This window comes from Petaurus breviceps, unplaced genomic scaffold (genome assembly GCF_028583685.1).
Source record: "Petaurus breviceps papuanus isolate PSGF00001 unplaced genomic scaffold, PetGlider_PUasm1.0 225, whole genome shotgun sequence".
NCBI classification, from domain to species: domain Eukaryota; kingdom Metazoa; phylum Chordata; class Mammalia; order Diprotodontia; family Petauridae; genus Petaurus; species Petaurus breviceps.
The window spans coordinates 9,064,894-9,085,480 of NW_027185889.1; the positions used below are offsets into that span (position 1 = coordinate 9,064,894).

The 20,587-nt window shown below is 43.0% G+C and overlaps 1 protein-coding gene and 1 long non-coding RNA gene across 2 annotated transcripts in view; one reads left to right on the top strand and one right to left on the bottom strand.

Moving 5' to 3' along the window:
* Positions 1-428: 428 nt before the first annotated feature.
* On the bottom strand, positions 429-5,216 carry DUSP6 (dual specificity phosphatase 6). Its single transcript, XM_069095128.1, has 3 exons — positions 4,184-5,216; positions 3,056-3,496; positions 429-1,957 (listed from the first exon to the last, which is right to left on the bottom strand). The coding sequence occupies exons 1-3, from the start codon at positions 4,581-4,583 to the stop codon at positions 1,650-1,652; spliced, it is 1,149 nt and encodes a 382-aa protein (XP_068951229.1). The 5' UTR covers positions 4,584-5,216; the 3' UTR covers positions 429-1,649.
* A 905-nt stretch (positions 5,217-6,121) lies between these two features.
* Positions 6,122-20,587, top strand: part of LOC138166617 (uncharacterized) — a 36,758-nt gene continuing 22,292 nt past the window's right edge. The window contains exons 1-2 of the long non-coding RNA XR_011169648.1: positions 6,122-6,163; positions 6,718-6,774. This is a non-coding gene — a long non-coding RNA (uncharacterized lncRNA). The remainder of the gene's footprint in view (positions 6,164-6,717; positions 6,775-20,587) is intronic.

Consider the following 20,587-nt stretch of genomic DNA (forward strand, 5'->3'; position numbering starts at 1 on the left):
TGTGAAGACCAAAAAAGAAATAACATTTGCAAAGCAATTTGCAAACTTTAAAGGACCATACAAATGCCAACCATTATGGTATTTAGCTGTAAATATCACTGAAGCTATACCTTACCCTTTGAAAGTAGAGTGCTATAGATATCACCCCCATTTTATAAAGAAATTGAGGCTTAGGACCATTTTAATACTGGTCAAAACCTTGTTTCCATTCAGTTTCCATATGTTTGAGAGCTTTACAGTAGTGCATAAGTTAGCTGATCATCTCTCTCTACAATCAGCTGTTGGAAAGTAAAGTAACTTTGAAAGCTTAACTCTACTGCCTTTCCTATGGTGCTTACAACCTTTAAGAAATGCTGACCCCCTAAAATGTATCACCCTCTTACATGATAGAGAACTTGGTGGGAGAAGGGGAGAAAAAATTAATCAGATTTTCAATAACCAAAATAGTTATTTATTAATAACTTAAGATAACATTCTCATAAAATTCCAGCTTAAAATTTTACAACACGAACATGATCGAGCAAAGTAACTCTCCCTTCTTGGCAAACTGTGCCACTCACCTCTCAAACACAGGGGTACCCATGCTCACACACACTTCCAGTTTTTTATTTTTATTTTTTTACAAAAAAAGAAAACAAAGCAAAATATTGCATTTTGAGGTGACTCTCCCTGAATTTTGTACAGAGGTATGCACTGTTGAATACAGCTGAAAGTTAAAAAAAAAAAAGTGAACACAGATTTTCCTTGTGTGTCTTTAAAAGAAAAACCCCTCCATGAGAACACAGGCCAATATATTTACAAAAGGTAAGGCATAGTCAAACTACATCAACAGAGGGAAAAAGCACAAGGAAAAGATATATATCAGAAGATAAAGGATTGCATCACACTCACAAAATGTGAGGGGCAACATTCTGTCTTTGAATTTCAACCCAGGAGGAGTTTGCCAGAGCTGAAATAACTTTTTTAAGCATGCTGCAAAATGTACCCTTTGGATTAGAAATTAAAAAAAAAAAAAAGCTAAATGACTTTGTAATGGAGTGACACCTTGATTCTTCCCTCCCTTTGGAGGATTTCTTTTAAGCTAATCAAAGGGGAGGAAAAAAAAAACCTCACAGGAACAACCATCATCAACTTGATTTAAAAGTGAAATATTTACAACAATCAAACATCAGAGTTCTTTGCAAACAGGTAGGTAACTCCAGATTCAGAGCTGACACCTCTCTTTGGCTCCTCTAATTCAAAAATGAACCAGTCTTCACTGAAGACAATTATGTAGTATAATTCCAAATGCAAAAAAGGAAAACATCCAGCCAATCCTTAAAGAATATAGGTTCCTACCCTTTAGTCCTACTCTATGCACTTGGAAGTCCTCAAGTCTCAATTCTCCTGCCTCCGCATAGGTAGGCTGGTACATACATGGGCCCAGAACCCTGCCAGGAGCTATGTACAGATTATCTCATGTTCCTCTGTAGAGAATATAACACTTTTCTCCCTTTTTGCAATAACCAATTCCAAACATGGTAACCTTGTCTAACAACCCCGACAGCTTTTTTTTTTTATCATTTTGACACCATGGGCCACAAACAAAGAAAAGCCTGCCCTAGATGACTAGGACCTCTCCCCATCGAGGAGGAACACAGGGCCAGGTTTCACGTGGACTGCAGAGAATCCACCTGAAACACATTCTGGTTGGATGGAGTGGTGAAATAAAGCTGTTGGGCTGGTACCCGATTGTCACAGGGGCTGCTCAGTCCCAGAGTCCTCTCAAAGTCCAGTAGTTGGCCCATGAAGTTGAAATTTGGGGAGATATTGGACTTCTTCATCTTGACAATGTCATAGGCATCATTCATGGACAGGTTAAGCTTCTGCATGAGGTAAGCCACAGTCACTGTGACTGAGCGGCTGATTCCAGCTAAGCAATGCACCAAGACTCCACAATTTTTTCCTCGGGCTTCATCTGGGAACACATATTAGAGAGAAAAAGACACAGTGATCAGAAAACTGGAATCAGCCTAAACAGAGAACTATATTTTTTAATTCATCAATAATTAATTGTCTGTGGCTGGCCAGCCATGCAGACAAGAGAAGCTATATCATTGAGATAAACTGTCTCTGCTGGAGCACAATTACATATTTTAGATGTTTGCTAAAAAGAGAGCTATTGTATGAAGTTTCTGCCAACAAAAAACTCCCTTAATGTGTACATTCTTTGCCTCAGCATGTGAATACCAGAAACAGTGCAATATGACCGTGAAAGCCTTTTATACAGACAAGCAGACTGCAAAGGTCTATTAAATTATTCTCCAACTGTTGTGGAACTAACAATGGAGGTATTCAGGCATTTTAAAAGAAAGAGGGAAGTCACTGGGGACAGCCCATTAGGAGGAACAGGATGTCAACACTGCTTGAAAATGAGTTCCTTTGTAATAGGAAATGCATTACAATGGCTGGGGATTAGTTTCTCGGTGGCTTCCAGCCCACATTTCTTCCTGCAGCGCTCAGATTACCTATACTCTCTTCACTATAACCGGTATCACAGTATCATTCAACTAGATTACAACATTTAGCATTCACACAGCTTTCCAACAATTAACAGGCTGTCCTAAAATAACTTCCAGGTCTTTAAAAAAAAAAAAAGCCTGCAGCAAGACGTGAGAATTCCTGCCTCCAGAGCTTTCTATCCTTTGCTTCAACTGGGAATCACTGTGTGTGGGAGGGAAAAATTCTGTGGTCTGATTATCAATAGGTCCAATCGTTCACATGGTCTGCTTTCAGTGCCTGGCAACACAGTAAGCGCTTAATAAATGCTTGCTAACTGACACTCATAAGCAGTCTGAGGCCGTTCTTAAAAAGGCACATTTTTTTTTCCTTTTCGGCCTAAACTAGTTTTAAGAGGGAAGGGGCGAATACCCTACACTGCCCTACAAACCATTTTGAGACAGGTATTTCCAACAAATTAGCATCAGTGACAAAGATTAAAGATTAACTCCAGAGAAAAGCTGGTAATTGTTTTAGCATTTAAAAGTTATTTGAACTTATTGCTAATTAGTCTCACCTATAAAAGAAATGGCCTCCGGGAAAAACTGAGACAAGTTTTGGCTCCAGTGATCTGAGATTGGAATCTGTTTATACTTAAACTCTCCCGCATTCTCGAAGAGATTAGGCAGGTTAGGGGTTACATTCAAGATGTATTTGATGCCAAACTCTTCTAAAACGTCCAGGTTGGTGGAATCCTTAGCACACCCCAGGTAGAGAAAGGGAAGAATCTCCACGGGGAAGGAAGGCTGACTGTTGGACAAAGGGCTGCCATCCGAGTCAGTGGCACTGTTGGGGTCTCGGTCAATGTCAGATTCAATATCCGAAGAGGAATCCGAGCTGATCCGGAGACCTCCCAGTCCTAGGACTGGCAGGGGAGGCGAGCTGCTGCTGCTACCGGAGCCGTCTAAATTGGTCTCACAATGCAGAGCGAACTCGGCTTGGAACTTACTGAACCCACCTGCCAAGAAAAGGAAAGAAATAATGTAACCTGAGATGATTCAGTAGTAGTTTTCGCGGGGTGTTATGTGTTAAAGGCGAGCTCCGGATACTGATAGAACCAAATAAGCAATTATACACAGGCACAAAATCATAACAAGTAATTTTTTATATAATCGATGCCACCAACTCTCGGCTTCTACAACCCAACACTCAGAATATGCACCCAACCTAACAACTTTCCAGTTTCAAGGAGGAAAAATAAAAACCAATCTGGGTGCAATTTGGTTCCCATCCGCCACCCCCGAAGGTGCTTTGCTCCCTAACTGCAGTTTTTAAAGCAGGAGAGGAGTGCTGCGGGAAATTAAAAACATCTGACGCTAAGAAAAGCCTCCCCCCCCCCCCATAAATGTGCAATCCGGACACCGGAAGCATCAGCGCCTCCTTGGTCCCAGGCCCTGCCACCCGGGATCGGTGTTGCACAACTACACCCGGTGTATACCGCACGTGTCACCCCTCTCCCACCTTGAGAACTAGGGCAATGGTATAAGGTAAAAACTGCAACCCAGGAGTCTTTCCGGTCGTCCCCTTCTTCCCCCCGGGGCGTTGACCCTCCACCCGCAACATTTCTCTAGATCCTAACTTCCTCCCCCATCTCCCTATCCCCAGGGTTGCAAAAACTGGGAAAAGCGGTCCAACCAGTCCTTACCTTCCAAGTAAAATGCCCTGCAGCCTTCGTCCTTGAGCCTCGTGAGCAGAAGCCCCAGCACAGACTCTCCCCCCGTGTTCTCGTTCCATTCGCTGCTGTTCTCATCGTACAGGACCACTGTGTCCGTCCCGCAGCGCCGCGTGAAGCGGTCGCGGTCTTCTCCTCGGGAGAAGAGCGAACGCACCGGCAGGTTGCCTTTCTGCAGACGCCTCAGCATGATGCCGGGAATGGCCACGTTGATGGCCGACTCGATATGGGACGACTCGTACAACTCCTGCGGCCGGCAGTCCAGCAGCAGCAGCCGGTCGCTGCCCAGATCGAGCTGCTCGTTTAACCACGCCACCGTCTTACTAATCGCCATTTCCGACACGAAAGACACGGGTCTGAACGTATCTATCATGAGGATAAGCGGAGGGCCAGGGAGAGGTGCCTAACAGATGCTTCCCGCTGCAGGCATATGCTAGAAGGCGGCTCCCCTATCCGGGGCTCGCCCCCAAAGCAGCAACCCCTAATAGCACCGGAAAATGAAATTTGGATAATGAAACAGACCGGCAACCTCTAAGTCCAGAGTTGAGAGATTTGGGAGGAAAGGGAAAGTAAACCCTTGGGTTTTCAGAAGCATAGGCTTGCAACACCTCGGACCGTCGTTCAGTCTAGGTCTCCCGGTCAATGGAACTCTGAATGAAGCGCCGTAATCACCCCAGTACAGACCGATTTCTTTTCTCCCTGAGTGAATGAAATCCAATTAGTTTGGGGCCCTGCGATCCGGCTCCGGGGCTACCGCAAAAAAGTCCATTTGCTCTTAATCTCTTCTGGGTACATACCACAGTCAACCCGGTAGTCTTCTCATAATACGATTCAGTCCTTTATTTGAGCAATGTCCCTTTGACTAGGGCTCGCACACCCCCTGCGCGAGGCAGCTCCTCAATGGATACAAACATGGAACGTCTCAATGGATACATTCTCTCTGCCAGCCAATGAGCGCCCGCGGAAGGGGCTGTTGCCGTGGGGACGGGCCGGCTGGAATGGTTGTGTTGATGAATTGTTAATGAGTTTGTCATTCACAAAAACGGAAAGGAATTTCCGTTCCGGATAAAGCCGAGAGCAAACAAGAAGCCTCTGCGGCTCAGCGGGAGGAAGGAGAAAGAGGAGGAGGAGGAAGAGAAGGAGGAGGAGGGAGAGGGAGGAGGAGGTGCAGAGTACCTAAACCAGGGCATTTCTGTGTCTCGTTTTCTTCTCCTAAAGTTCACACTTAGCATCAGAACTTCTGCACACAAACAGTTCAATTATCAGACCCCAAAGCACCCCAGCCACCTTTAAAAAAATTGCTCTGACTTCTTTTTTTTCCTCAAACTCATTTGCACCGGAGGTTCCTTTTTAAGACCGTTTCCCCCATTGAAGAGGAAGGGGGAGAGGGAGGAGGGGATGTGTGTGCGGCATTTGATGTTTGAGAGCAAAGCTCTGGTGTTCATTTAGTTGGCGCTTTGTTTGGACTGGCGCTGCTCGGAATAGTAGTGTCGAATACTGCAACCAAGGTCTCCGGAAACAAAAGGAGATTTTGTTGAAACAGGATTATGTTGTTGTTGAAGCAAGCAAACGCTGGGGCAGAAAATCAACTTCGTTTTAAAGCTAATATTCAAAATCCAAAGAGAATATATAAGCGGGGCTCTCTGGAAGACGTCCCCTCCACCCTTTATAAAAGCAAACTCAAAGCCCTTTTTTCTGATGGAACGTGTGGTTTTGTTTTTTTTTAAGTTCGATGCTTCTCTCTCCATCCACCCCACCCCGTGCTGGTGGCATTAAGGTTTACTGCCCATTGTTAAGAGGAACTTAAGTCATTCGTTTCCCCCCACCCCCACCCCCTTTCCACCACCATCCCACCCCCCTGCAGTCTCCACCCCCGATCGCTACCCAGGGTCACTCTCGTTAATCATTTCTATACTGAAAATCACTGGAGCGGGAGCAAGGCTTCTAACAAAGGTGCAGACGAGTTGACAGGGGGCTGTCTGGGTTGCGGCCCCTTAAACGCCCTGGCCCGAGCATATCTTGCTACAGAACATGCAATCTCGACCCCCACCCCCTCCAGCCCGAGGAGAAATAAACCAAAAGGGAAATTCTTTAGCAGGGATTGCGGATTTTCTCTTGGAGGGGAGTGAGAAACCTGCTACAATTTTAATCAGCAGAGTGTAGGGAGTGGGGGCTCAGAGAAGCGGAGTAGCCATTGGCTACTGTAGCTGGAGGGAGTCGTGACTGTAGGAAAGCCTCTCCTCCGCCCACCCGGCTTTCACAGCCCGCCCCCCGCGGCCCTTTCTCTTTCCCTTCTCCTTCGGGCGCTAGGATCCCCCACGCCTGCGCAGAACTTTCCCTCTGCCTCCTCCCGCAGAGGGGACTGAATGTTACGTAACTGAGTAGACAGGTGCTTGGAGCAAAGGGCGGGATATTCTTCTCCTGCTGGGGGTAGGGAAGGGTCGAGGGCTACCGGGTGAGGGCGTGTCCTATAGCTGGACAGGCTGATTTTTTTTTTTTTTTGCCAGGTCTGAAGGAGGAAAGGACCCCCTAGAAATGCCTTCTTTGGGTTGCATATGGAGCAGGTAACTAAAGTGAGCTACCTTTCCCCTGCCCCCCACTTCCAATAATCCTGTACCCTGGGGCTTGGCAGAGATTGGGGGAAGGGAGCAAAGCCGTCTGGTTGGGAGGAGAAATGGGGACGGAGTGCCCCTACCTCACTCCTTCCTCCCCCTGAGGTGCATTCCAGGGGATCAGCGCTTGTTCCTTTAAAAGTAGCTGGGGTCCGCCTCATTTCTGAGAGCGCCACCTGTGTGCTGTGCTGGCTCGGCAAGGGGCCGGAGGGTTTCGAGGCTCAGTTCCGAAGGCTTGGGGCCTCCTAATTCTCCCTTTCGAAAAATAATCGCACCCCCTGCAAACCGGAGTGTTATTGATAGGGGAAAAGAATAGTAAAGCCATCCGGCATTTATTAAGCACCTTCTCTGTGGCGCTTAATAGTCGAAGGACCGGGACAGGTTTACTGCAGAAAGTGTAATTTGAGCTACTGAGTCTTGAGGGAATTCAGTAAATCTTCGATTTTAAAGCTGGAAGAATTTAGAGGTCACCTAACCCAGCTCTTCATTTTACAGATGATGAAACTGAGACCTAGAGAGATTAATTTATAAATTCCTTCAGTATAGGTATTGTTGCATTCTTTTTGTACCCCAGTTGCCCTGGTATATGGTAGGCGTCTAGTAAATGCTTGACTTGATAACCTTGGGCAGCAAATGATAGAGCCGGACTGCGAACTTAGTTCCTTCCATGTCCAATGAGGAGGAAGAAGAGGTTTTAAGCTAGATGGGAGGGGAGGAAGGAAGTATCGTAATTTACTGTTTTTCAAAACCTGGATTATTTTTGCTGTTCCTCATGAGTGGTGATCCAGTCAGTCTGGTGGGGACGGGGATTGGGGGGCTGCTTTGGCACTTGATTTCGCTCATGGCTGGTGCACTTGCTTGACCGCCTGGGTAAACAACCTGGGTCCCTTATTTCCAGTAACAGTCCTCTTATTCCTCCGTTTGCTTATTGCAGGTTGGGGGGGGGGGAGAGGAAGTCGCTGAGGTCCCCCCAATGCCATTTTTGATTTTTTCATTTAGGCAGGCTGCCCCTAAAAAGGAACACGTACACCTAGGTGGTAGTCGCAACTGTTTTGAATTATTCCTTTTTTGGGTAGCCTGGAAAAAAAGCAAACAGCAGTACATTCCGCTAAAATCATCTTCCAAATACTCCTGCCTATATATGAACCAGCTCAACCATTATGCTGTGACCCTGGGCAATGCTGTTTGACCCTTGGACCTCACTTTCTTCGCCTGTGAAATGAAACGTTTGTCTCTTAATCTCTTAAGGTCTCTTAATTCGCCAACAGCTTGTGATTCATAACTACACAATAGAATCTTTAATTCGATAGAGGAAGGAGGTTTGGTATTTACTCACCCATTAACAATACCTGTCCAGAGATGGAAGGAGGTCTATATTTACATTTAATTAGACATGCACCATTAAAAAAAAACCAACACAACCACCAAAAAAATTAGTCTATTCATGTTTTCATTCAGCCCTCCATAATCAGACTCCAACCTGTTATCTCAGAACATTGCCCATTGCATCCTCCACCTTTGACCAGATAATAACTCCCGTTTCCAGATCGATTTAAGGCTTGATCGTCCCCATGTCACATTTCTTCCCTCCCATACTATAGCTCTGGTCAAATAATAAAAATGAGTCATTTCTATATGTGTTAAGGCTTACAAACTTCATTCACAATAACCCTATGACTTATATGTAGACAAGGTATAAACAAAATTGAACTGTGTAACATGTCTTAGAATAGAGGCAGCTAGGTGGTTCAGTGGTTAGAGTGCTGTATCTAGGGGAAAGGGAGGGACCAGGACCACCTAAGTTCCAACCCATACTCCTCCGGACAATTAAGCATTTATTAAGCATCCACAATGAGCCAGTCAGTGCTAAACCTAGGGCATACAAAGACAAAAAATGACAGCCCCTGCCCCCAGCCTTTCTAAAAAGGGAAACAGCCTGTATTTATGTGTGTATGTGGACAGACATTGGGCTAGGTGGTGCAGTGGATAGAGTATCAGGCCTGGAGTTAGGAAGACTTCTCTTCCTGAGATAAAATCTGGCCTCAGACACACAACACTAGTTGTGTGATCCTGGGCAAGTCACTTTACTCTGCCTCAGTTTCCTTATCTGTCAAATGAGCTGGAGAAGGAAATGGCAAACCCCTCCAGTATCTTTAGTAAGAAAACCCTAAACAGGGTCACGAAGAGTCAGACACAATTGAAACAACTGAACAAATGAGGATAATGATAGCACCTGCCTCCTGGGGGTAGTTGTACTCTCAAATGAGATAATAATTATAAAGCCGATTAGAACACAGTAAACACTATATAAATGTTAGCTAGTATTATGACACTTGCTAGCCGTAGACACTGACAGTGAAACCAAGGCAAGTCACTTAACTGCTTACCCTCAGCTTCTTCATCTGTAAAATGAGTTTAAAAATAGCACTTATGTTCCAGGATTATTGTGATGCCTAACTACTTAAATGCTAGCTATTATTTTTATTATTATAAAGATTTGTTGAGTGTATGAATGAGTTAGAGAATGATCAAAAGTTTCCCATGTTATCTACCCCACTTTTCCTCTTCCATCCTCCTCTCTAAGACTCTCCTCAACACAAGGCTCTAGTTTTCCCCTCTTCTATTTTTACTGATTTTGCAACACCCTCTCCCTACCCCACACCCCACTTCTGCTCCGAATCTGTGGCTTTGTGACTTCCTCCACCATACCTCAGCAACTCCCAAGTAGGATTCAGAGAAGGCAGATGGGAGAGGTTACCAAGGGTTGAGGCTTATTGGGTTGAAAACTGTGGAAGAACCATTGAATGAGGAAGGCAGCTATGAAAAAGAGTACATTTCTAAAACCCATAACCATGGACTCAAGACCGGAATCATTGCCAACTTGAAGAGGAGGAGGAGTATGGCATAGTCAATAAAACTTTGGTTCCAGTCTCCCCTCAATTACACATGGGTCAAGTCACCCTGGGGAAGTCACTCAATCTCAGTATCCCCTGGCAACTCCCTAAGATTGTAAAGACCTGCATGGCTACAGGGGATTCTTTATCCAGGAGTTTTAATGATGAGAACTAGCAATTATGTTGCACTTTAATCTATGCAATACTTGCAGTCTGAGCCCAGGGCTTTCCCCCCTATTTTATGATACACAACCCTTACTATACATTATTTTACTTGATCTTCATCAACCCTGTAAGGGATGGGGATTTAGAACAAAGATTAGTCCTATTTTGTGAAAGAGGAAGCAGGTTCAGGGAGGTTAAAGCCCTTGCCTAGAGTCACACAGCTAGTGAATGTCCAGTCAGAATTTGAACCAATCTGACTCAGACCAGTGTTGTTTGCATTATACCAACACTTGGAACTGTGCTTGGTACATAACAATAAGTGGTATTTATTGAGAAGCTCCGTGGAAATAGAGTATTGGGCCTTGGAGTCAGGAAGATGAGTTCAAAGCCAGCCTCAGACTCTGACTAGCTGTGAGACCCTTGGCAAGTCACTTAACCTCTGGTTGCCTAATCCACACGAGAAAGAAATGGCAAACCATCCAAGTATCTTTTCCAAGGAAACCCCAAAAGGAAACACAAGGAGTCAGATACAGCTTAATCAATGAACAACCAATGCGCCAACCATGAACAAAACACCCCATCTCTTGGCTCCTGGCGTTGTCTCTGGCTGTCCCACATGACCTGGAATGATCTCCCTCCTCTGCTCTGACTACTGACCTCTCATCTAAAATCCCACCATCCAAAGGAAACCTTCCCCAACCCCTCTTAATTCCCGGCCTTCTAGAATTGTTATTTCCCATTCATCCTGTGCATAGCTTGCTTTGTATGTATTTGTTTGCATGTTGTTTCCCCCATTAGAATATATGCTCTCTGAAGACAGTGGCTGGTTTTTTTTTTTTTTTGCCTCTTTTTGTATCCCAGTGCTTAGCGCAATGGCTGGTACATAGTAAGTGCTTAACAAATGTTTATTGATTGATGTGCAAGGTGCTACACTAAGCACCAAGAACAGGGGAAAAGAATAAAACAAAACCCAAGAGCAAGGCAAAAAATAGTCCTTGGTCTTCCAGCAGGTCCTGAAAGCCTATAGACTAGAAAGTCTAAAGGGGTAGATGACACATGTACAACTAATGATACCTAGTATTTATACATAGTGTATATGTATTTGTGTATATGTGTTCTATATTCATATAGAGTATATATAATATATAGTGCTGTACTCATATATAGCACTTTAAGATTTTAAAAGTTCTTTACAAATATCTCATTTTTTCCTTCACAACAGTCCTGGAAGGTAAATCCTATTATTATCTCCATTTTATAGATGAGAAACTGAGGCAATTAGAGATTAAATGGCTTGCTCTGGGATCATACAACTAGTAAGTTTCTGAGGTTGGATTTGGATTCAGGTCTTCCTGACTCTGCCTAATTTAGCCACTGTACCACCGAACTACCTCTAATAAAGGCAGTTAATAAAATTTGAATGAATAAAATGAATGACCCTCACAGAAAGGAAGTAAAATCAATTCATGAGTTGATGGACTGAGAGAGTAGGGAGGCATTGAGTTCAAGGTTAGTCTTAGAAATGGAAGTAACCTTAGAGGCTGTCTGTTGAACCATACTGCTTTCTGAGAGAGACAGACAGACAGAGACAGACAGACAGAGAGAGACAGAGACAGAGAGAAGAGAAAAGGGATACAGATACACATACAGAGACTGTGGTTAGAGATAAAAGACCGTGAGAGTTCAAAACCTTGGAGGGGGAGCAGTTCTGCCCAGAGGTAGGACCAAACAAGGATATTGTAGGGGTTGAAGAGTAAAGAGGCAAGGTCACCAGTGGACAACATATATTGGGTGGAGAGGAATTCTGTAAACCAAGTACTAAAGTCACTGATGATAGTGGAAGACTATCCCACAGGTCACACACCATGATAGCACAGATCAGAAGAGGACTGAACCATCAAATGGAATGTGTGTGGCCCTGAATGGCCTAGGAAGTCTTGTCCAACTCTGAATTACAGAGGAGGGAAGATCATTAAAAGATGAGGAGAGAGTAAAGGTTTGAAAGTGGCTGCATGGAATGAGGGTTTGGCTGGCGATTACTTGGTCTTCAAGATGTAAGAAGGAATAGTTAAGTACCCAAGGGTAGATGAAGGCAGATGAAATCCTCAAGGAAAAAGGCAGGTTTTGCCTAGAGCCTGGGGGGATGAGACAAGTACTGTATAATGCGAAGATTTAGAGAACGAAAGGTTTGATAATAATGGGGGAAGGGAAGGAATGAGCCAGGAAGAAGGGGCTCTACTGGCACTGTGGAAAAGGCAGATGGAGGAATTTAGGGACTAGAAGGGGTAAGAAAGATTTTGAGGAATAAGAACAGGAGAGACCTTCTGGCTTTGAAAGTCAAAAGACCTGGTTTCAAATCCTGGCTCTGTCACTTACTTCCTGTAAGATTTGGGCAAATCACAACCCTCTTTTGTAACGAAGAGAAATAATCAAAACCAATTGACTGTGTATGCAAAATTCCGAGCCTGTAGCCACACACCCTAATTTCTTCCTAGAGAAGAGAGGGATAGCTCCTCTCCGGAAAGAGTATTGGTCATTAGAATTAAATCAGTGTTTGAGTTGGCTTACTTTTAATGTTGTTCTCATTTATTTATTCTAGTCTATACTGTTCTACTGGTTTTTCTTGCTTCAGGCTGTATCCGTTCATAGGAGTCTTCCCTTGTTTCTCTAAAATCCTCCTGTTTATCCCCTTTTTTGTTGCTCAGTCATATGCCATTATATCTATATATTACAATTTGTTCAACCTTTCTTCAATCTAGGGACACCACTTTTTTGCCACAAAAAGTATTGCTATGAATATTTTGGGCTCCATTTTCAGTCTTGGAGGTACATTGGTCAGTCTCCTTAGATTTAGAGATACAGGGAATCCTAGAGACCACCAAATACAACCTTCTCCATTTACAGTTGAAGAAATTGAGACCTAGGGAGGTGAATGGATTTGTATCACAGTTGGTCAAAGACCAACAGACAGTAGTTCCGTGACATTTATCTCATATCCAAATTGTTTTCCAGAATGGAAAATTAATATGCCTGTCTTCTTGCAACCCCTCCAAACACAGACCATTTTCTACAGTCCCTCAGTGTTGGCTAACTCTGTCCAACATTATCTCTGCCAGTTTCCTGGGGAGGAGGGAAAACCTTAAAGTTGTTTTGATTTGCGTTTCTCTTTAGAAGAATGATTTGGAGCATTCCCAATTTTTGTAAGTGACAATAGGAAGGGGGAGTGGTTGGGAGAAGATAGACTGTAATCTCTTTCCTAGCAAGATAATAAATGAGCCTAAATGAATTAACACAGCAAGGCAGCTTATCTCCCAGAAACTCATTCTTTTGATACTTTCATACTTAGACTTCCACTTGTCCCACTTCTCTATGAAAATAAAGAAGGGAAGAAGAACCTATGAGATTAGTTTTTACGTGGAGATACCTGCATCAGTTCAGACATTTTTAGTTGTTCCATTTGGGGTTTTCTTGGCAAAGATATTAGAGTAGTTTGCCATTTCCTTCTCCAGCTCATTTTACAGATGAGGAAACTGAAGTAAACAAGATTGAGTGACTTGCTCATGGTCATGCAGCTAGTAAGTGAGGCTGGATTTGAAAATTGAGGAAAATGAGCCTTCCTGGCTCCAGGCTTGAAGTTCTGTCTACTGTGACACTGTCTGCCTATACCTGCATCACTCAGTGCTAATTGAACCAAGTTCACTCACTGATTTGTTAGAAAACAGGTTACCACTCTCCCATCATACTTCCCATAGTGGCTCCCTGCCCTATAACTCAGGATAACATTCACTTAACCTGTCTTCTAGGGATTCTAGTCCTACTGTGGACCTAGGCCTGTGTGGAACAGTGCTGAGAAATGCTTAACCGTTTTATAAGAAAGAGATTTACCTAAAGCATAGGTCTGACCATGTCACTCTTCTCTTCAGTAGATTCCAGTGGCTACCTATTACCGTATACTGGGCAGTCTGGTGAAGCCTGTGGGACCCCTTCTCAGAATCATGTTTTTAGATACATAAAATACATAGGATTACTGAGGAAACTGATTATGTTAAAAAAAAAAGTTATCAACCTATTGAACAAATCAAGATGCCAAGTTGGGAACCCCTGCTCCAAGGTTCTCTAGATGGCATTTGTAGCCTTTCACAACCTGATTCTAATGGACCCTTCCAGGGTCATTGCGCATGACTTTCCTTTATGCATTCTGCGCTCTAGCCAAATTGGCTTTCTTGTCCCCCTAGTATTCTGTGTGCCTGTGTCTCTGTGTTTAGGCTGCTCCTGTGCCAGGAAGGCACTGCTCTCTTAGAACCAACCCTGAGCTTCCTACAAAGCTCAGCTGAAGCATCACCTCCTACATGAAGCCTCTCTTGATTAATCCCAACTGCGCCAGGTTATCCTCCTTTGTCTTGTCTGTGTTTTCCTCTGCTCATACAGGCACAGGTGTTTATCAGGATGAAATGTAAGCTCCCAGAGGCACAGGAGCTACATGAGTTTTGGTCTCTGGTCTCCATGGCTTAGCCCATCGGCCCCTTAACAAGTATTTAGGACCGACTCCTCATTTCTTGGAGCACACTTAGGAGCTGGCTGCTTGCCTCCATGATGCGGCCAGCGCTTCCTCAGCGACTTTACCTCTTTCACCAGGTGTCAAGGGCAGTAAATAGGCTGCTGGATCTGGAAGACTGGAGTTCAAATCTGGATTCAGACACTTAGTAGCTTGTGACCCTGGGCAAGTCACTTAACTTTTCTTGACCTCAGTTTTCTCATCTGTACAATAGGGATAATAATAGTACCTATGTCTCTGCTAGGTAGTACATGGCCCAGGGGATAGAGCACCAGGCCTGGAGTCAGGAAGAACTGAGTTTAAATATGACCTCAGGGGCTAGCTGCGTGACCCTGGACAAGTCACTTACCCCTGTTTCGTCAGATTCCTCATCTGTCAAATGAACTGGAGAAGGAAATGGCAAACCGCTCCAGTATCTTTGCCAAGAAAACACCAAATGGAGTCATGAAGAATCAGATATGAAGCAACTGAACACCTCTCTGCCAAGATAAAACATGAGATAATATTTGTAAAGTGCTTTGCAAACATTAAACTGCCATATAAATGGCAGTATATTAGTATAGTATAGTATTATGCAGGTATGTGTACAGTCTAACACCCGTATAAAAGAAATAATGACTTCTCTCAGCAGGGACAACTTCCAGCAACTCTCATTTTCTCATACCAAAAGGTGGAAATAAGATGTATGGGGCTAGGCCAGGAATACTTTGGTAAGCTTTGGTCGGGTGTCCCTAAGGTGTTGTGAACCCCTTTGGTCATCTAGTGACATCCATGGATCCCTTCTCAAAATCATATTTTCAAATGCATAAAATAGAATGCACAGGATTACAAAGAAAATAAATTAATTTTAAATAAAAATGTGGTTTTTTTTTCTCAATCCAAGTTCATAGGCCCCCTGACATCCATCCATTTAAGGCTTAGGGATCCCACATTAAGAAGTGGCTTAGAGGGTTAGTTGAATTCGTTTGAATTTGGAGATCCTACAGAGAGTTCAGGGTGCCTCTGAAACATCAAAACTGTGCAGTACAAACTTGTTACTTGGTTGGCCTCTAAGGCAGGTTTATCCTGTTGCCCAATCCCAGCGTTATAAAAGGTTTAGACTGTCTTTATTGGATAAATTTACACATATAGTAGGCATTTAATAAATAGTGACTTTGAAGTGAGTAGAATGGAGAATTTACCAGGATAAATGTGGTTCTCATTGGGAGCCCCAGGATTACAGTTTTATAGAGAAATTAACAAAGAGGGCACAGGCTTAAAAGCCATCTGGTTTTGATGTTGACTACCAAGAAATTGTGTTTTTTCTCCAACATCATGAAAAGTTTTGTTCAGTGTTTGGGAAGGCAAGGATAGTCACCCAATTTCTGGGGATTGCTAAATCATCTAGGAGTTGAATACTCCTACTTGGGTCCTCTTATACTTAGCCCTCTACCAAGCCTACCAAGAAAGAGCATTCTTACAGCCTACCTCAATATTCTCCCATTTGGGGTTTTGTTGAAGGGGACTTTGAAGTTCTGCTAACTGCTAAGGGGTCCTACAATACCAGTAGTGAACTATTCTCATCGTGAGCTCTCATTCTAATGGAGAAAGTAGAAAATGTGTGTAGGTAAGCTAAGCTTCAGGCATATGGCAGGGGCTTAGGGTCCTTTGTGGGCAGCTAGGTTGATAGAGTGTAGTGCCTGGAGTCAGGAAGACCTGAATTCAAATGTGACATTAGACACTTACTAGCTATGTGACCCTGGGCAAGTCACTTCACCCTGTTTGCCTCATTTTCCTCATCAGTAAAGTGAACTGGAGAATGAAATGGCAAACCACTCCACTGTCTTTGCCAAGAAAACCCTAAATGGGGTCATGAAGAGTCAGACAAGACTGAAATGACTGGACAACAGGAGTTCTTAGGGTGCAGTGTCAGGAAGAAGAAATTATGCTGGGACATTGTTAGGGGAGGGTATTGGGGGAAAGGGTTCCAAACCTATCCACACTTTGCCTATTTAGCACTTTTAGTGATGCCTGGGGCCATTCAGGCTGGGGCCATTTAGGGATGAAAGGTTTAGAGGATTTCTGGTCAATAGTACCCCTGTTTTATAAATGAGGAACATGAGACTTAGAGTGCTTACACGAATTTCTCAGGGTCACGGATCTACTGTCTAAAGAGGAATTTGGCTCCACATTCTCCTGACATCAATTCTAATGTACTACCCCCTAGACCAGAGATGTCAAACACAGGATTCACAAAACTCCCCATTGCCCCAAACCCTATTAACATGTAACTGGGAAAGATTAAAAAACAAACACATAAGACTACACAATACAACACAGATAATGTTAATCTGTGATTTTCTAAGTCAATATGCAACAGGGATCCTTATGTACTGTATAGGGGCTCTCATTCCTAGTTTAGTTGACTAAGTACTCCCCCAGATCCCAAGGCCTCCATACTAGGGTGAGTTCTGAGAAATCTGAGGTACAAAGCTAATAAGTATCAGGGACAGGATTTAAACTCTTCTTGGCTCTACACATAGTGTAATTTATTCAGTCATACCCCAATCAGTGGGTCCCTGCTTTGTTTCTAGTGTTTTGAATAACTTAAAATCATATTGTCCACAATACCAGTACTGTCCATGTGATTTTCTTGGCAAAGATACTGGAGTGGTTTGCCATTTCCTTCTCCAATGGATTAAGGTAAACAGAGGTTAATTGCCTAAGATCACACAGCTATAAGCGTCTAAGGTTGGATTTGGACTCTGGTCCTCCTGATTCCAATTTAGCTAAGCATGGTGCAGCTAAATTTGGAGTTGTGGGACATGAGATCAAATCCTGAATCAGCTACTTGTGTGTGACCTTGGAATTGCCTCATCTGTAAAATGAGGGTGAATATGTGTATTAGATAACTTCTAAGGCCCCCTTCCGATGCTATCTCTAGGATTCCGTGGTCAGGGATCATCTTGGGGGGGGGAGGGAGTATCTTTCCATCCAATGAGCTACTTAGCTGCCTTTAATAACATATAGTCACATGAGGCAAGACAAAATGTACATTGCTAAAGCAATGGAGAGAGTTCTAGTAAATGAACTTCATGATGGAAGGGACCCAGGTTAGGGAGAAGTAATTTGCTGGCTCATGGTAAACCTAATGTTTAAATACAGGCTTCAGGGCTGGGAGGGAAAGGAAGTGAGAAATGACATTTCTCTTCTTTCTAGAGCCTCTTTGAATGAAACCTTCCCCCTCCTAGTCTAAAAGGAGCCTATCTCTTGATAAACATCCTACTTCCTTAATTCTCTAATCTCTCCACCTCCCCTCCCATAGCACACAAATTCACTTCCTATGTCTCAGATTACCACGGCCTAGAAATGATAAACAAATCATCCTACTTCCTCCTCCCCAACCCAGCTCTTCTAGTGCTAGTTTAGGCATTTGGCCTTTCAGAGACTCAACCAATCAGCAAGCATTAATTAGTCCATGACTGGCTTCCCCCTACCCCCAACACATTTTCTATAATGGAAGATACTACAAATTTATCTTAATTCCTGTAGAGAAATTTTGAAAATGAATATAGAAGCAGTCTGGTCTAAGGGACACAGTTTCAGGTTTTTAGTCAGGAAGACTTGAATTGAAATCCCACCTCTGATCAACATGGTAGATGTTTAATAAATGCTTGTTGGAATAATATTTATTCCGCTTTTTAAGACTTATCCAGCTGGTTGTATACTACTTGTAACCTGCATTGTGATTTCTCTAGACTGAAATTACAGATAATGGCACCATCATCACCACCACTACTAATAAGAACTGCTGCTATTTTTGTTGTTGTTCAGTGTTATTCTGGTCTTCAAGACCCCGTGGACCATAGTATACCAATACTGGGCATGGAGTTTTCTTGGCAAAGGTACTAGAGTGGTTTGTCATTTCTTTCTCCAGTGGATTAAGGCAAAGAGAGGTAAAGTGACTTGCCCAGGGTCACACAGCTAGTAAGGTCTGAGACTGTATTTGAATATAGGTCTTCCTGACTGAGGCCCAGCACCCTGTCCGCTAAGCCACCTAGCTGCCACTACTGCTACTACTAATATTACTTTTACTAGTTATATGGTTTATAAGGTTTATAAAGTTATATGGTTTATAAATTACATAGTAACTAAACACTTATAAAGTACTTTATATCTATTATCTCATCTTATTTTGGTCCTCAACAGCCCTGAGAGGTAGACGCTATTAAAATCCCTATTTTATTGATGAGGAAACTGAGCCAATGAATTGGTTAAGTGATTTGACTGGAATCAAAGTTCTAGTGAGTGTCTGAGGCAAGATTCAAACTCAGGTCTTCCTGATCCCAGGTTCAGCATTCACTCTGCCACCTTCCAGTTAAGTCTCTAAGAAAAGAGAAAAAGGGAAAAACCATGAAGTATTACTCATTTTATAGTTTCTCCATTACAGAGTCGAATTCATAACCACTGAGAGGTAGTATGTAATTAAAAAGCTGTTGGACTGAAAGTCTCTCCACTTCCTGACTTCCCTGGTTTTCTTCAGTCCAAGCTAAAATTCCAATTTCTGCAACAAAGCCTTTCTTGATATCCAGTATCGGATACAACTGAAATGAGAAAAAAAAATGCTAGTATCCCTTAATGGGCAGCTAGGGGGTGCAGTGGTTGGAGCACCAGGCCTGGAGTCAAGAAGACTCATCTTTCTGAGTTCAAATCTGGCCTCAGATACTAATTAGCTGTGTGACCCTAGGAAAGTCACTTAACCCTTTGTGCTTCAGTTTCCCCATATGTCAAAAGAGCTAGAGAAGGAAATGGCAAGCCACTCTAGTATCTTTGCCAAGAAAACCCAAAAATGAACTCATGAAGAGTCGAATAGGACTGAAATGACTCAACAACAATAGTTATGTGGTTTGCAAAGTGCTTTACATATGTTATCTCATATTTTTACTAAAATAAGATATCAAAGGAACATGTATCTAGTAAAGAAGCCATATTAAAAATGTATGTATTTATTTATTTATTTTTTGGTCTGGAAAAATCCTCATTACTTTTCCCACATTCTAAAATTTGTTTTTTTAGAAAATTTTGTTGATATGTTTTATATCATTTTTATTTCTAATTACAACCTTGTACACTGTGCTTCCCAGAAAGACATGCCTTGTAACAAATTTTTTTTTCTTGCTTTTTTGTTTGGAGGGGAGAGGGCAGGGCAGTTTGGGTTAAGTGACTTGCCCAAGGTCACATGGCTAGTAAGTGTTAAGTGTATGAGGCTGGATTTGAACTCAGATCCTTCTTACTCTAAGGCTGGTGCTCTGTTCCCTGTGACTCCTAGCTGCCCCAACAAATTTTTTTAAGGAAAAAAAAAACAGCTGAGCTCAACTAACCAACACATCTGCTGAGTCTGATAGCATATGCAATATTCCATACTTGTAGTCCCCCACCTTAGAAGCACCCATTTTAACCAATATATGATCGTCACAATTAACAATTACTACTCTGAAGTACAGTATTAGCACACACATTTAGCAAAATATTGTACTACAGACAGTAAGAAAGTATGGTGTGGCCATTGGGAAGAACTTTCAGCTTCCCATCTCATGCTGACTAGCCATGTGGATAAATTTACTGAACCTGTTTTGTGGGGATTGAAGGAAGTTCCAGCATTGAAAAAACTGACCAACAGAACTGGTCTCCAAACAACAGACATTCAGTCTACCACTGAGTAGCCTTAGATCCATAGCCCAAACCTATTTTAGTCAACAGGCATTTATTAAGCACCTACTACATACCAGGTGTTGTGCTGAGCAATGGAAATGCAAAGAAAGGTAAGAAAGCAGTCCCAGCTCTCAAGGAGCTCACAGTCTAATGGGGGAGACAACATGCAGGCAACTATGGGAAAAAAATGGGGTCATGGGGGTAGTCTCAGAGGAAAGACACTAGTGTTGTTGTTTAGGTGTGTCTAATTCTTCATGACTCCTTTTTGGGGTTTTCTTGGCAGAGATAGCAGAGTGGTTTGCCATTTCCTTTTCCAACTCATTTTACAGATGAGAAACTGAGGCAAACAATGTTAAGTAATTTGTCCAGGGTCACACAACTAATAAGTATCTGAGGCCAATATAAACTTATGAAGATGAGTTTTCCTGTTTCCAAGCCTAGCATTTTATGCTCTGCACCA

Coding starts and splice junctions, on each gene's coding strand:
- DUSP6 (XM_069095128.1), bottom strand. CDS start 4,583: ATGATAGATACGTTCAGACCCGTGTCTTTCGTGTCGGAAATGGCGATT. Junction 3,497..4,183: donor CAGGGCATTTTACTTGGAAG/GTAAGGACTGGT, acceptor TTTTCTTGGCAG/GTGGGTTCAGTAAGTTCCAA. Junction 1,958..3,055: donor GGAGGCCATTTCTTTTATAG/GTGAGACTAATT, acceptor ATGTGTTCCCAG/ATGAAGCCCGAGGAAAAAAT.